Genomic DNA, 16,889 nt, shown 5'->3' on the forward strand with positions numbered 1-16,889 from the left:
CATCTGCGTTACGCACACTTGCTTTGCAGCGCGGACGCGAAAACCGGCGTGGTTGTGTGACCCGCTTGCCTGAGCTGCCCATCGCCGGGTCTCGTGGCCCGCAGCCAGCTCGACGACCGCAGCGTTCACGGTCGTATTTACCGCGTTCGTGGTTGCATTATTTTAGTTTCTTAACCTTTGTCAGCACTAAAGAGCTGTCGGACATTTATAGGGAATGCATTAATGGCCAGCATTCGCGCGATTATCCTCCAGGGCGCTCGGCGATACAGAGGCCCTTTATTGTTATACAGCTGCGGGCTACACAACAGCTGCAGGAAGAACAACCACAAAAGCTTGCTTGTAAATAGGTTTCAATGCGCGTATTTATTCCAGTAATTGTGAGCGCAAACTGCAAAGGGATCCCAGGTTAATGATTTGTGGAGCCCCCCCCCCCGCCCGCTCGCACTTTATACGCTTTACAAAACGAAAAGCGTGTAAGCATGATCAACTCTGCTGTGTGCTGTTATAATGACCGTGTCACTTGCGCAAGGCTTTGCGGAGTAATGCGTTAAACAAAGGGCCGTTATTCACTAGTTCCTGCAGAGCTGTTCCGTCAAATGCCGCAAGGCTGCTGCTATAGAGAAATTAACTTGCAAAATTCGTCGTTAAATGTCACATCCGTAGACCGTAGCAGAAAAGCAATCACATTTTGATGCACGTCCATAATGAGCAATTTGCTTAGTGTTGATTTTTTAAAATGCATTTGATTGACAGTCTTTCTATTGTGTGTACAATAATAAGGGTCAGCCGTGTAAATGGTACTTGTGCAGCAAAGGTCCCTCCCATATCAAGGGAAATATATGTATACTGTGAGCCTATGACCAAATAACCTACAATGCAACAGATGCCATAAAAGCTCAGCAGGTATTTGAGCCTGGACAGTGGTTTAATGGGTGACCACAATGCACAGCAGAGCTGTGGGGTTAGGTGGTGGGCAGCAGAGGGCAGTGCAATAAAATTCATCATTGTACTGTACTTCTATGTTCCCAAATCTATGCTCCCCGCCTTCACCAACACGCACTGACCGGTGTGGTCAGGTATGGTCATGAGGGCCTGTACGGAGTGTGGAGGCCCTCATCCAGCAGTGAATTGACATAAATAGATGTGCGTGTTTGTATAGCGCGTGTGTGTATGTATGCACCTGTAATTCAGAGACTTGGGGAAAGGGTTCGTGGACAATGCAAAGATGCATACATCACAATCTTGCGATATCTACTGTCTGGGAAAACTGGTGCCTGGCAGAGGTAATGCAGCAAGTCGGTGTTTTCAATTATGCTTGTGGAGGTTGTGTGTTTCTCCCCGATATGCAGTGGTTATCTCTGGGCATACCATTGTAATTCCATAGAATGGAACAATTTTCCAAATAAATAAATGTATATCACATAAATAAGGTGACTTATCAAGAAATATTTGACACTAGGTGGGGTTTTTTCTGCCTTCAATTTTGTTTAAGGTGAGAACTAAAAAAGACCAGGATGAGTCTCATTCGCAAGAGTGACTTGGCGGCATTGTTAAGCCTTCCAATAGAGGACAACGGTTGCTCCAGTGTGTATGTGCCCAATTGAATAATTTTCTCATTTGCCAAATTGTGGACCCTGACGCCGATACGCGATGGCCTTCTCTTGCGAATGACGCCACGCGATTCTCTGACATCCATTGTGAAGCAGGTGGCGTGGATGATTTTTATACGTAGAAAGTTTTTTTTACAAAACACGTGCAGCAATAAGCAGGGCGGATGCCAAATTCGAAACGTGAACCTCCGCAACGTGCCGCCGCTAGGCCGCGTCACCGCCGCTCATATATGCGCCGTGTTTAATACGGAGAAAGTTACGTCGACATTATTAATAGTAACCAACTGAGTTATGTCATTACTATTACACGTGTGCATGCTGCTGGAAGGTACGCCGCAGGATGATCAGCGGACTAACAATATCCCTACCGCTGCAAAGCACGGTGATTTACTCGGGGGAAACGGTCCCGGTTTGAGATTTCATTTCGGCTTGATTAGTGGTGTCTACAGCACAATAATTCGTCTAAATATATAAATCACCGGGGCTCTGAGGGTTACTAAATAAGGCCATCGAGCCAGGAACTGGGGGCCCGAGTTTTAAATGGCAACAGCTAACACCGGTCCGTCCGTGTTTAGAACGCAGTCGCAGCCAACCGTCCGGCTCGGTCCGTTCAACCGAGTTTTGTTCTGTGTCATCGGGCTGCTCATAAAGTATCACCTCTCCTCCATAAGACTGTAATACAAAGTAGCTTCTGAGGAGTTACAGGGTGAAGGGTGTGTGTAAAAGGTTTGTTTTTGTAATTGACCTTGTAAATACCATCCTCTGACCTAGTTCAGAAGTCAGCCGCCTTGAGAAAACACAAGTATGTGACCCTGATGCTCAGACCCAGGGGGATGAAGTGATTGAGTGTCAGCGCACATGGGACGGGCTGGCGGCACGTCTACAAAGCTCACGCTTCTGCGACCGATAAAAACCACGCGATGCCCTTTAGAGAGAACCGCAGACGCGCGGCAGCCTCTCGAAGCCGGTTTCCCACGTCCGCCGACGGTAGTTGCACGCGATTGCAATCGACGGCGGCGTGGGCCATGCACACGCGCAACGGTTTGCAAGTGTCTATTGCTGCCGGGCCGGCCTCCGATGCAGCGGTGGGTCCCAGCACCGCGTGGAGGGTTTGTAATTGTAATTGATGGCACTGTCAGCGAGGTCTGGTGGTCTGGGTGCTAACGGGCGCTCGGATTAGCCGCGGGCATTCTTTGCATGCATGGCCAAGCGTCTGAATTGTGGAAGCTTAAGCCAAGACTGCAGCAAAGCAGGGTTTAGTCATTATTACCATATTAATGATTCGGATCTTTGTGCAAACTGTGAAGATGGTCATTAGTATAATACGGTACTCAATCTTTTCAAAAATTCAGTTAAATATGCTAGATTCCTAGACATTTCAAATCCAGCCAAAGGGAGACTGGATGCGAGTTCTAATGCAGTAGAGTAGAGGACATTTTGACACTGCGGTATGAAGAGAAAATTATCTGGGTGTCCTGATGCTTCTGCTGCTGCATTGGCAGCGGTGCACTAAGCACAAACATCAGCAACAAAAATCCAACACGTTCCTCAACAACACTTTGGCCTTTAAAGGGAGAAACAAATGACGGGGCGACGTTTCGGGCGTTGCGCTTCGAAGAAGGGCCGTTGCCCGAAACGTCGCCTGGTATATATTGTATTTATTTATTTTCCTTCTCAGGCCCCGCAATGTTATTGACGCACGCATGGAGCCCTGCAGGGTGATGGGGAGGGCAGGGGGGTGGTTGATGCGCCTACTTGCGGGTATTAAGGGGCGGGGGAAGCGCAGCGATGCGTGAGGCCACCGCTTGTCGATGCCGTGCACGACCCGCGGCGCCTTGGGCGGCCGTTGCGTCACGGGGAGGGGATCGCGGCCGTCCGCGCGAGCGCCATTCTGCGGCTGCTCGCTTGCGCGTTATTTTTTGGGGGGTGTGGCGGGGGTGGCGGGGGGGCCATCTCCTCGCCGTCAAATCGCAAAGCGGAGCCGGGCATGCGATCCGGTGCCTGGAAAGCAATCGAGGTTAAATCAAAATAGACCACGCTTGTACTTGGAACAATTTAGTTTTTTTGTGATGCTGCACAAATATCAAACACTCAACATCTCTGCTATAATGATGATGATGGGCCATGCCCTAAGACGTCAACTGTTATTGTTTATTTAGTTTTGGGCAGTGTTATTGATGAATGCGTTGAGTTTTTGTTACTTGTACTTTGTGGTTCTTTCGCCGGATGTTTTATGTTGTTGAATGTCATTGTTTTCAACGTTTCCCATGACAACAGCGTCCTGTGCGGCTTTGCTTTTTCTACAATTTGTGCCAATGTTTTACTTTAAAGGAGCACCGTGTTACGAACCAAATTGGCATTAATAGTTTTCCACTGTATCAATTGAAAGGACATGTTCTTTGCAAGCATCGCATTTTATTTTGCAAGAGGAAATGCGGCTTGAGGCGTGGAGATAAGAAGTCTCTAATCTCAGTCTCCGTTCTCTGAAGATCAATGCAGGGAAGAAAGCACGCTGGATCGTGATGGCCATTCCTTTCATGGCAATTCTTTTTAAGCTTTATCACGTAAACAGAACGTGCCAATTCGTTACTAGTACAGCACACCGGTGTGTTTGAGATAAAATCCACAACATTTACAATCTGAGTACTCAGATTGTAAATGCCAACTAATTGGCTGTGTTGGGTGGTGGCAGCTTTAATGACACATTTATATTTTTACGTGATCTAACCCAAAAACCTATATTATGGATGATATTGGTCGCGAAAGCCTATGTGTTAAACTATACTCTTTGGTTCTTTCACTAAAGTCACGTAGGTACAAAAAATAATAGACCACGACGTTTCGATCGCAACACAAGCAATCGTCTTCAGGTAAAAAAACAGGGGTAAATCTGCTGAGGCAGGCTGTTTATGAAGGTTTAGAGATGGGCGGGGCAGCTAATATTAAATGTAAGCTCGGCCCTTGCCGATTGCTTGTGTTGCGATCGAAACGTCATGAGCTGTTATTTTTTCTACCTACGTGACTTTAACGAAAAAACCAAAGAGTATGGATTCCTGCAGTCACGGAAACTTCAAATCAAGATGATGTGTTAAACTGTTTGAAGCTTGTTTCATGCTTTACAATTAAACGTATTATTTGAAATGTTACATACTATATCGGTGTTTAATTTTGTAGTAAGTATGCTGGTTTACCACGCAGCCTTCGTGCATAAGTGTATCGTTTTTTTATCATGGAGGCATTGAGTGCTTGGGGTGGAGCGGTGGCGCAGTGGTTATCACACTACGCTCTGAACCTGGTCTCCCTGAGTTTGATTCCTAGCCATGGCTGACAACTAGTAAGCAAGCGGTGTTGGACAGCCCCTACACCAAGCTATACTCACCAGCCTGGTGAAGTATGGTCAATCAACCTCCATGACTGACATTGTTGTGGAGATTTATTCATCCAGCAGTGGAGTGATACAGTTCCGTGCATTAATAATTCTTGTTCTTGGCTTCGGAAGAGAGGAAGATGGGAGCGTGAGGGGACAATCTCGTACGCACGTACGTACTGATGTTTAAATGTGTGTCCCTGTTGGGGGGCAGTGGTTAACGCACTGCGCTATGAACCCAGCGACCTGAGCTCAAATCCTGCTTAGGGACCAATAACGGTGGTGATTATTTGAACTGGTCCTCAGCCTCCCCTACGTCGACTCAGCCTTAAACGAGTACTTGGCGCAGCGGGGAAAATATCAGCACTGGAGAGACAATGGTGGCTGGGTGTGGTGTTGGCCATCGACCCCCTCGTGTGCCACGCCAGGCCCTCATAGATACTCACTGACAGTACTTGCCCTTAGAGTTCGTGAAAGGCTATACGGGGGAATAATTATCTTTGTCCTGTCCCTGCAGGTGGATGAGATTTACCACGACGAGTCCCTTGGCGTTCAGATCAACGTGGTCCTCGTGAGGCTCATCCTGCTCGGATACAGACAGGTTCGTGAGAGACTCTCCCATCGCTGGGACACGCTGGGACGGGGTGCAACACGAGGGGAGTACGGGCAGGATTGTGAAATCATCAAACCACAACCACCGCGCCATCATCACCACCACCACCACCAACCTGATGGCTTTGGGGCCAAGTCGCTTGTAAAAGCAGTGTCCAATTACTGCAAGGCAAATCCGTTCTTTTTTGCGTAGGTCACCAAGTCTTCTGCCTCCAGTGTAAATACCCCATGCGCGTTTTACCGTGCCAACTGGCCTGTTAAGCAAACTTAATTTTTAAGTTAACAGTGGCCGGGATAGTGAAGCCAAATATAACTGCCGGTGCGGCGTTTACACAATTTGGATTCCATGTGAGCAGCATTACAAAGATGTTTCCGCACTCAAGGCAGTTTGAATCTGAGGGCAACACACCACCCTGCGCGCTGATTGGAGTATTGCAGCACTCGCAAATTCGCCGTGACCCGCGTGGCCCATTACGGCATGTCAGTCCAAATAAAATGCCATACTCCGCTCTCCTCTTACTTATCATGGCCACACAGGCTGCGGACAATTTTCGAATCCCACAGCAGCTGCACTGTGTTTCCTCCCCCCTCCAATGCACTGGTGCGATTCAAATTGCCCCAACTATATTTGAATATTAATGATAATGCCGTGGGGTTTTTTTTCTTCATTATCCACAGAAGCCTCACTGATTCCCAAGAATCTCTTTTAGGAGGGTCCTGTGTTGGGATGATTCGCTAGCTCCACGCGTAAGTGTTTTGTATGTGGGAGCAAAATGGAAAACCTGGAGAACCCCCCTCCTTCTCCTTCTCCACCCTTATGAGGCGGATATCGCTCGTAGCTCTGCACAGATGTATTCAATAATCTATTGACTGTATGGCCATCCCCCTGGCCACGATCCAGCTCAGTAGTTTTATCGTGTGTGTGCGAGCCACCAATTCTGGCTTCCAAAAGTGCTGAATAACAGGAGAGCTCCACCGCGCTCACACGAAACCGTGGTAGATGTCACACACGCACGTCATCTCACACTCGCCGAGGCCACTTAAGGTGATGGTATCATCTTTGAAGGTGTTATCTTTTATTAATTACATTTACGCTTATTTGACCCAGTAAAGCCTTACTGAGTCAGGACTCTTATTCAGGAGGGTCCTGCCAAGTTGTCGCGGGAAGGAGGCGATGTTGCTTTGTTTGATCCTAATCGAGTGCCGAGTCGTTCTATGTGTCAATAATAAAGCACCCAGATTTCTCATTCATTGCCATGGCTAAAAGCACATATAATCAGTTATGAGCTTTCACGTGTAAATAAAACAATATATCTTATGTCGCTTCATGCATTGAATGGACTCGCATATATTACATGAAGTGCTCGTGCCAATAACATTGCGACCAATGACGGTAGCGTACATCTAAACCGGTCCTGGGTCTCCCCTGGGTCCACTCAGCCTTAAATAATCAGTGGGGGAGATAAAGGCATCGGGCTTGGTGCTGGCCACCCACCCAGCCGTGTGTTTAATTTCGGCATTAATAGGTGCTCGCAAACAGTCTGTGAGAGGCTATATGGGGGATGTTTGTCTCTGCGTGTTTTGTGCATGCAGTATGGGGAGCGGCAGTGCAGTGGTTAGCACAATGCACTCAGAACCCGGCCGCCCGAGTTTGATTCCCGCTCACGGCCAACACCAGTTCAGTATATGTGAATCGATCCTGGGCCTCCCCTAGGTCGTCTCGGCCTCCAGTGAGTAACTGGTGCGATGTCTAAGCATCAGCACTGGACGATACTAAGGCGGCCGGGCATAGTACTGGCCACCCACCCCCTCGTGTGCCGTGCCGGCCTTCATAGCCACCGCCCGCGAACAGCACTCGCCCAACAGTCTTGTCATAACGATACGGGGGGGGGGCGTGGGTGGGGAATCTTTGTTTTCGTCTTTGATGCGTGCAGTCCATCGGTCTGATCGAGCGGGGGAACCCGTCGCGCAGCCTCGAGCAGGTGTGCCGCTGGGCCCACACGCAGCAGCGCACCGACCCCGCCCACCCGGAGCACCACGACCACGTCGTCTTCCTCACACGCCAGGACTTTGGGCCGGCCGGCATGCAAGGTGCGCCGGCGGGCGACGCGGCACACCGGGCATGGAGGGGCAGGGGGGGTGTGACCCGTCGGGCGCACACACTTTCCCTGTGCAGCGCCTGCGGGCAGGACAACCGTGTAGCCTACGCAGTCCCTGAGGGGCAAGGAAAGTTAGAGGGCAAGCATAAAGGATGGGCCGGCATGGCGAGCGAGAGGGTGGTGTGGCCAGTGCCACGCCAAAGCCGCCTTTGTCTCCCCAATGGTGATGTTTACACACAGCACCAGGCACTCATTTGAGTAGGCTGAGCGACCTAGTAGAGACCCAGGACTGGTTCAGATAATCGTTGCCGATGTTGCCCGTGAGCGGGAATCGAACTCGGGTCGCTGAGTTTTGTAGCGCAGGGCAATAACCGCTACACTACCACTCCCCACATTTATACGCATACACACACACACATGTACACATGCATGTACACGCGCATGCTTGTATAAGAGCATGCACATTAGCAATTTGCCCCACATTAGAAGGAAAATGAATCCATTGCAGAAAATACTATCCTGGAGCACTTCATGGCATTTATGGAATTAGGCCGGACATTTTTGGACCCTCACTAGGAAGACCACCCAGGCGATTGCTTATTTATTTACAAAACGGTCTCATTTGTAGAGAGCCCATTAGTTGGTGGTTCAGGCAAAAGTGATTTCAGCGGCATACTTGCAGCACGCACTCACGCATGCACGCATGCACTCACTCACGCACACATGCATTCACACACTCACGCACGCACTCACTAAAAACTAAACTTTTTTTTACCAGGTAAGGGCCACTGAGTTATATAGCTCTTTTTCAGAAGCGACCTGGCCACAAATGATAGCTCAACAAAGTGGCTTATGTGGAAATTTATAACAGCCAAATACTCTAAATGCACATTCATTCTAAATGTGGAGGGAAAACCCGGAGGACCCAGAGAAAAACCCATGCAACCACGGGAAGAGAGACAAGCAAACTCCAAACGTACAGCGGGCGTCAGGGTCGCGATCAAACCCACGACCTCCTGCAGTTACCATCTCGCCACCGCGTTCCCACCGATCCCGGCTCATGTCACTGTCACCGGGTGGTCGCTGTGCTCCGTGCAGGCTACGCGCCCGTGACGGGCATGTGCCACCCGCTTCGGAGCTGCACCCTGAACCACGAGGACGGCTTCTCGTCCGCTTTCGTGCTGGCCCACGAGACTGGCCACGTGTGAGTGTCCGCCCCATGACGATCACCCTCCCTTGGCGCCCACCGGCCACAGCGCCTCTCACCTCGATCCTTTTGTTTTCACCCGTTATCGCCCCGGCTTTGGACAACGTCAACGTGGCATGCACGAGTTGCAAAATAACAATCGACGATTGTGATTGAGTATTTGGCATTGTTGCGCAGTTTAGCGTGGAGCTATCACGAAAGCGCTCTGATTCACAGATGGACATCGTCAACCAGTAGGGGGCGATGTTGCTATGCGTAGTCTCAGTTGACCAATTTAAGGGTCATTTTTCAAATTTGGACCGTGATGCCAGCATATAATGGCCTACTCGTTTTTAATGACATCAGGGGATTCCTTAGCGTTCACTGCGAAGTGGACGAAGTGTAAAAGTGTGGTTAATACAGCCACAGTACTAACCAGGGCGGCCCACCGTGTTTGAACGACGAACCTCTGCAGAAAGCGGTGAACGCAAAATCACTGGGCCGCCTCACCACGCCGAAAACACTTTGCGCTGTTTTTATGAGTCGGTTGTACTTGCAGATTTTGTTCAGTTGGTTTAAGGCGCTGTCAAATAACGTGCCAATCGAGCTGCGGCGTGTTCAACCACCTCTCAAAGAGAGTGAATGGTGCAATAAGTGCTATGTTGAGCCAAGCTGTGATGCAGTCCCAGCACACGGTGGCGGTTTATCTGTGGCAAGCCACTGGCGTGAGACATACCGGGACATAAAGGTGAAGAATGCCACAGCCCATTGACGCTCTCTGTACCACATCTCAGCAATATATTCCCACAGAAGAATTTGATTTTGGAACAGCTTTAAATCTTGAATGTCTTAAAGTGCCATGCTTTAGATGAGAGTTTAGCCCCGGTGAAATCTCCACGATGAGCACGAGTGTTCGTCTGTACCTGAAGCATTACTTGCCATCAGGTGCTGGTGGCTTTTTGTTATGTAGTGGCATTAACAGTACTTTGAAGATCTCCTCCAGGTTAGGTTTAAAGCATTAATTGTGCAGCGTGGCCAGATTATGTGATAAATGCGATTTGTATAAAGGGCTTTTCAGTCTAAAATTTTGATAGCCGTTCATGGACCTTGGATCAAGGGTTAAACTATCAGCTCTAATCACATCTCCTCTTCCCCCAACCACCACCAACCACCACCAACCACCGCCATCACTGCCACCACCAACAACCAAACACAACCACGACTACTATTGACTCGCCACCACAACTGCCAACGTTCCAATACAACCACCACCACCCAACACCACCACTATCACCCCAACACTATCCCAACCATCACCACATCCACCACGCCAATCACCACCAACATATCCACCACCACGATGACCGACAACACCGCCACTGCTGCCACCACTACCCTAACCACCACCACTACCACCACCAATCCAACATCACCGACACCACCACCACCACCGGCACAGCCTGGGCATGGAGCACGACGGGCAGGGCAACCGCTGTGGGGACGAGACGAGCATGGGCAGCATCATGGCGCCCCTGGTGCGCGCCGCGTTCCACCGCTACCACTGGTCCCGGTGCAGCCGCCAAGAGCTCGCCAGATACATTCAGTAAGTCTCACCGCGCAACCTCGAGTGATGCCACAGGAATGCACGCCGGGGCTCGTAAAGTGGTGGTTTTGCAATGAGCTGAGTATTTCTGCTCGAGGAGTAAATAGGTCGTGTAGACCAGAACGCCATGTGCGGTAGGCAGGTGTCCGTGAGTGTGTGTGCATGTACGGACGTAACGCTGGCAAGCACGCGGTGTCGATGTTGTTATTGTGGCGGTGTGATGCAGCCCACGCTGACCAGCGTGGTGAGGTACGGTCACATATTGCACGTGGATTAGAGGACATACGCAAATTGGAGACACCATAATTTTGAGTGGAAGCGAGATTGGCGAGGACACGTCATGACGAGGAGTGATGATGGCCAGTGGACACTGACAACTGAATGGTGGCAGCTCAAGGAGGGAAGGCGCCCGAGACCCCATTCACCACGGCGATGGAGCAATGAAATGAGCTCACGTGCATGAGCTAGATGGTTGTATCGCGAGACGGTTAGAGATGGGCAATGGCTTTCATCCAGCAGTGGATAGATCTTGATATGGCATGTGATTAGTGGATGATCCCGCACCTCCGGTTAGCATGGTTGGCGACATACATACAATCATACGTATACGACTTGTGTTTGGGAATCAATTATTGCGCGCAGACTGAAACGCAGTATGCAATACGTTTTTGAAGTACAGGTGTGTATGTGTGCAAGTATGTATGTGTGTATGTGAGTCTGTCTAAATTACTTTCCCGAGCATATATACTGTGGTCACGTCAAACCGGACTTTACACTGGAAATGCGGCGTTACCCTTCGAGTGTGTGCACAATGGCGGTGTTGTGAAACGCAAATGCGATGGCAATACCAATCGCTCGTTATTTTGCACACTGGCTTAATTGTGCCATTAGGGACTGTGGATTTCAGTGGCAGGGCTTCAAAGAGCTGGCAGGGCACAGAGGCACGAATTCTGGGACAACACGAGAGAAAATTTAATTGTGCGCCGGGCAGGCATGCAAAGCACATTTAGAAACGATTTCTGTAAATGTGCAAGTTATTATTGAACCACCAATACAAAACAAAAACGTTCCATGTGCAAATGGTTTGTGCATTAAAAACGAGGAAGAAAAAAAGTTGACCGCATAATTTTTTTTTATTCCGCTTATACAGTAGTAACTGCTGAGCATATTTTGCCCTTTAAATAATAGTACTGTATATGGCCAAGGGTTATAAAGCTAATGTTACCTGCGCAATCCCGCACACATTAATTCCTCCTGCCACATCTGTTAAGATTCGGCGTGCAGACCGCCTTGCGTCCTATATGCAGGTCAACGATTTATTTATTGCGTGAATATTTGCTTTTTTAAATACCAAAACAACCGCTGTTAAAGAAGAGATCAACGGGCACGCTTTGCGATCGAAGACTACGACGACGGCTCACGTTGTTGTTCTCCCCGTCGTGTTCCCACACGCACCCACGCACGCAGCTCGTACGACTGTCTGCTGGACGATCCGTTCGACCACGGCTGGCCCAAGCTGCCCGAGCTGCCCGGCATCAACTACTCCATGGACGAGCAGTGCCGCTTTGACTTCGGCGTCGGATACAAGACATGCAATGCCGTACGTGACCGTTGCCCCCTGCTGGCCCGCCGCCGCTCACGAACACCGCGGTTCGGTCTATCGGCCACCTCCAGCCGGTGACCCCAGGGGTGACGCTCTCGTCAGAAACGCCGATGAAGGCCTCCAATAGATACCCACGCAATTCGGAAATTATCCTGCAGGTTTTAATGCAGTATTCAATTTTCACCGTCTTCGAATTAATTACATTTAATAAAAAAAAATGCCCCAGTTTTATTTCCACATAAATAAATATTTCACAATAATAATGCTATTTGGTTATGCAGGAAAACTTCACTGGGTGAATTGGAATGTTTGTGCCATTGTCATTAATGAGTGTCTGAGCGTGGGAGAGGCAACGGGAAGAGTGCCTTAAGAAAGGCGCACACATACAAGGGGATGGCACTCCAATCTCCACAGAGATGAGATTATTCCAATAATTCACTGTTATTACTGCCACCTGGCCATATCGTAGCCCAATGGGTTTTGGACTTTCACAAATCCTCGTGGGCGAAAGGTGATGGTGAAAATCGCTCGCTCACGCAACCACCGGCGGAAGGGCTTCCTACTTGAGGGAGCTAGAGAGAAGGAGAGGCCCGTTTAGAAAGTATTTTGACCTCCATCTTCCACATTAGCCAGACGTCCGCGAAGACCCAGGGAGAGCCCCCATGCTCATCGCGGCAGCGTTGCGATCGTCTGCATTGAAATCACAAAATGATGACCATCATCATTACCGATCTCCGTGCCCTTGTTTTGTGCCCGTGGCAGTTCCGCACGTTTGACCCGTGCAAGCAGCTGTGGTGCAGCCACCCCGACAACCCCTACTTCTGCAAGACGAAAAAGGGCCCTCCGCTGGACGGGACTGAGTGCGGGACCAGCAAGGTGCCCACTCGCGTGCCCCTCCTTCTCCCCCCGCACTCTCGTTTTTATTTTAAAGTGTGCGACAAAGGTTTTTCGTGGACGCGCCGTGTGTAAGCTCTCCCCTGCTGTAGTTTCGGGTCGTGCCGGGTGCTGTTTCGGCACATTGTCAGCGATGTTTCTCTCGCCGGGCCAATCAGCTTGGTCCGGCAACTTTGATCCACCAAAACCGGGCACCTGAGTGTACCAAGGACAAATCTGCTTTCAGTGAGTGATGATAGAACATTCAGTAGTCAGGCACCTCGTTTGTCGAATATCTTGCCCCCAGTTCGTTGAGCATGCTCGGTCAGTCGAGGTTTTTAAGGCTGGCCTGAAAATATGTATTTTCTCTTAGCTTTATCCTTCTGTGTAGGATTGTTTTACTCGTAGTTTTAATGTGAAGGGTGTTTACTGGGATTGTGTTGTCAAGTGCCGTGAGGCCTTGCATGAATTGCGCTATACATAATACTCAGATTTATTTACTTACTTACTAAGAGCCCGGCAAATACTACCACTTATTTAACCAACCAACCGAGGAAGAAAGTGAGCTCCTCAATTCCGTTTCTAGCACTTGTTGTGAAACGTCGAACCTCGTGCCACGGGAAAACCCGAAAACACATCACAGCGCGAGAGCTCAACTGCGGCAGCTTGCCTCTTTTGCGAGGGGTCTGAGTCACAAGGGACTGTCCAATACACGGGAGTACACGCATTTGGACAAACATTAATTGCGTTCATTATTATTATGATAGGCGTGTGAATGAATGAATACATCAAATAAACGCATTGGCGGTACATCGGTGGTAAGCGGCATAAACAATTATTTTTTGCAGTATTTTTATTATTCCAGCAAACGCCGGTGAGAAAATCTTGCGTGGTCTGTCAAAATCAGTTCTGGTGATGTCGAAGCAGTCAGAAGATGAACGTTACGAGCAGCTCAACAAGAAACTTCACAGTCTGTTGCCATATAGCAGCACGCGGCATGATGATGATTGGCTGCTCCGTGTTCCAAAGGCAGATTTGGCTCCTCTTTCCAAAGACTTGATCGGATGGTTCCTCGATTCAATGGACCCAAATCAAAGGCTAATGTTGACTTATTTTTTTGCAAGTCTCAGGAGACTGAATAAACCTTCGAATCACGTCAAACTTGGCCACAGGGTCAATTAATGACTGATAAAATCTAAATGTCAGACTGTGATTCAAATTTAGATTTTAGACTATTTCATGCGGACCGGTGTGTTATGCTGCATCGGTGTACCGCCAATACGTCCAAATGTGCATTTTTGAGCCAGTGAGAGCCCCGTTGGGGTGGAAAGTCTCTCTTGCTTTTTGTCAAACTTGTAAGAGACATCGAGCTAAAAATGGATCTGTCAAACTGATGCAGCGTCTTCTTGTGCACGGCTAAAAAGAAGCAGGCAAGAGGTGCTGACTACCACAGAAAGTAAAAAAGCTGCTAATATGGAAACGTATGGATTTCTCAGGCAATGTCATCCGAAAACTCTGAAGTGTCATTCGAGAACGATGAACGGTGTAACAGCGTTCGCAGTGTGTTTAAAAATTACACGATCTAACACGTCCGTTGCTCCATTGTGGCACGTGAAAGCTGGAACGGTCTTCGAGCTCATTATTTCACCAAACTACTCATGTTTTTACAGTACATTCTGTGTTTATGTAACCTTTACTCATTTGTGTGCGTGCTTGCTTCTGCATATATTTGTATGCATATTTACAAATTTGTGTGTGCGTCTGTACAAGTGTTTGTGTGTCCTTCGTAATGAGGCTTGCATCTGTGCATGCAGTATTTGTTTGCTTGTGTGCGTTTGCTTGAAATGGTGGTGCAGAGATTAGCGTGCATGTGCGACAAACCCGTAGACCTGGGTTTGATTCACAGTCATGGCTAACATCGGCAGCGAGTGATATCTGAACCAGTCGTGGGCATTGCCTGAGTACCTGAATATCAGCGCCGGGGAGAAAAGGCACCCGGGCATGGTGCTGACCAAACTCCCCACTCGTACTCACTAAAAGTGCTTGCCCCAACAGCCTATGTAAGCTACACGGGGATCCTTTGTCTGCGAGTATTTGCTGATGCGTCTCTGCTGGGTGCCTTGTGTGTGTGTATACGCGCGTCGTGAGCAGTGGTGCTTCAAGGGCCACTGCATGTGGAAGAGCAGCGAGCAGCTGGCAGGGGAGGACGGGAACTGGGGTCCGTGGAGCAAGTTCGGCGCGTGCTCGCGCACGTGCGGGACGGGCGTGCGCTACCGCACACGCTCGTGCCACAGCCCCGCGTGAGCACCCACAGTCTTCAACAGCAGCAGGACCATTACCATTGCTACTGCAATAATCATCAGCATCATCGTTACGAATGCGACGGTCACGATCGTCACCAGCACCAAATCGTGATCGTCGTCATTACCCTCACCAAAATCGTTACCACCAACAACACATCATCACCACGATCAAATTATCATAATTATCGCCACCAAATCATTGCCAAATCATCGCCATGATTATAATCGTAATATCACCATTGCAATCATCATTATTCTCTACAGTAAACAACATCATTTCTACTGCAATAATCATCATCTTTGCCACCATGAAAGCGTTATCGCCATCATCGTCGTAAATTGCATTTCCATTGCACCTTTCAAAGTTGATGCGTTTCTCACAGCTCACGTCAGCCAAATGTCTGGCGCATGATTGCTAAAGTGGCTTACCGGACGGAATGGGACTCTCAATAGATGCACGTGCTTACGCGCGTGTTTGTGTAGAGTGGCAACCCAGTGTTTAGCACAGGCCAGTTGACCTGGGTTCAACTCCAAGCCATAAAAAAACATCAATGTCAGTTCTGGGCCTCCCTTACGTCGACTCAGCCTTAAACGAGTACCTGATGTGTTGTGTAAACATCAGCACTGAGGAGAAAAAAAGCAGCTGAGCAGGGTTCTGGCCACACCCCTCCCCTCGTGCACCAAGTGCACCCTAATCAGCCCTCTCGGGCAGCACTTGCCCTCAGTCGGTGAACATCAATGCGGGGGATCTTTGTCTTTGTGCAGCGGTTAAGATCCAGGTGGCGGAATGTGGCGATGAGACTCGCCCCCCCCCCCCCCCCGGGCCCTTCATGAACATGTCTCTCTGCTGAGGGCCTACACGATTTGAAAGCCTAATTTGGGTGATAGTTTCCTGAGGGTGTGAATTGGCACGTGTGTGTGTTTGTGTCTACGTGCATGGGGAGCTGTGGTGTAGCGGTTAGCGCTTTGCGCCACAAACCCGGCGACCCGAGTTCGATTTCCCCTCATGGCCAACACCAGTGACAATTATTTGAAGCAGTCTTAAGCCTCCCCTAGATCGACTCAGTCTTAAATGAGCACCTGGTGCAGTGTGTAAAAATCATAGCCACTTGGGAGACAAATGCAGCCGGGCGTGGTGCTGGCCACCCACCCCCTCATGTGCCGTGCCTGCCTTTCATAGGGTGCTCGCTAACAGCACTTGCCCCAACAATCTATTAAGGCTATATGGGGGCATTTTTGTCTTTTGCCTGCGTGTAGTCCGGCGTACGGAGGCCGCGGGTGCATGGGCCCGGCTTTCGAGTACCAGCTGTGCAACACGGACGAGTGCATCCCTCACGAGGATTTCCGGGCGCAGCAGTGTGCCACTCGCAACTCCCACCACACCCACCGCAGCACCAAGCACCACTGGCTGCCCTACGAGCACCCTGAACGTACGATCGACACCGCCGCCGCTACCACCCACCATCGCCGTTCGGCTGCTCTTGTATGCTTTTCAGTGGAAAAACAGAAGCAACAAAATGCAGAAACATGGCAGTTTGTGCGCAGGTACAACACAGCTGCTGTATTGCAATTAGAGAGAGAGAGAGAGTAACGCAGGGGATGGGGGAGAAGAGGGGAGAAGAAAAGAGGTGGT

General features: G+C 49.5%; 1 protein-coding gene across 2 annotated transcripts in view; it reads left to right on the forward strand.

Annotated features, from left to right (window-relative positions):
- The window catches only part of LOC144720728 (A disintegrin and metalloproteinase with thrombospondin motifs 3-like), a 72,015-nt gene that overhangs the window by 33,478 nt on the left and 21,648 nt on the right, over positions 1 to 16,889 (forward strand). For both annotated transcript variants that reach the window (XM_078597726.1, XM_078597727.1), the window contains exons 6-13: positions 5,495 to 5,578; positions 7,524 to 7,680; positions 8,787 to 8,892; positions 10,334 to 10,477; positions 11,945 to 12,077; positions 12,843 to 12,956; positions 15,105 to 15,253; positions 16,514 to 16,686. In XM_078597726.1, coding sequence (XP_078453852.1) covers positions 5,495 to 5,578; positions 7,524 to 7,680; positions 8,787 to 8,892; positions 10,334 to 10,477; positions 11,945 to 12,077; positions 12,843 to 12,956; positions 15,105 to 15,253; positions 16,514 to 16,686 — 1,060 coding nt within the window. The remainder of the gene's footprint in view (positions 1 to 5,494; positions 5,579 to 7,523; positions 7,681 to 8,786; positions 8,893 to 10,333; positions 10,478 to 11,944; positions 12,078 to 12,842; positions 12,957 to 15,104; positions 15,254 to 16,513; positions 16,687 to 16,889) is intronic.

Source organism: Lampetra planeri, chromosome 9 (assembly GCF_965212315.1).
Source record: "Lampetra planeri chromosome 9, kcLamPlan1.2.h2, whole genome shotgun sequence".
NCBI classification, from domain to species: Eukaryota; Metazoa; Chordata; class Hyperoartia; order Petromyzontiformes; family Petromyzontidae; genus Lampetra; species Lampetra planeri.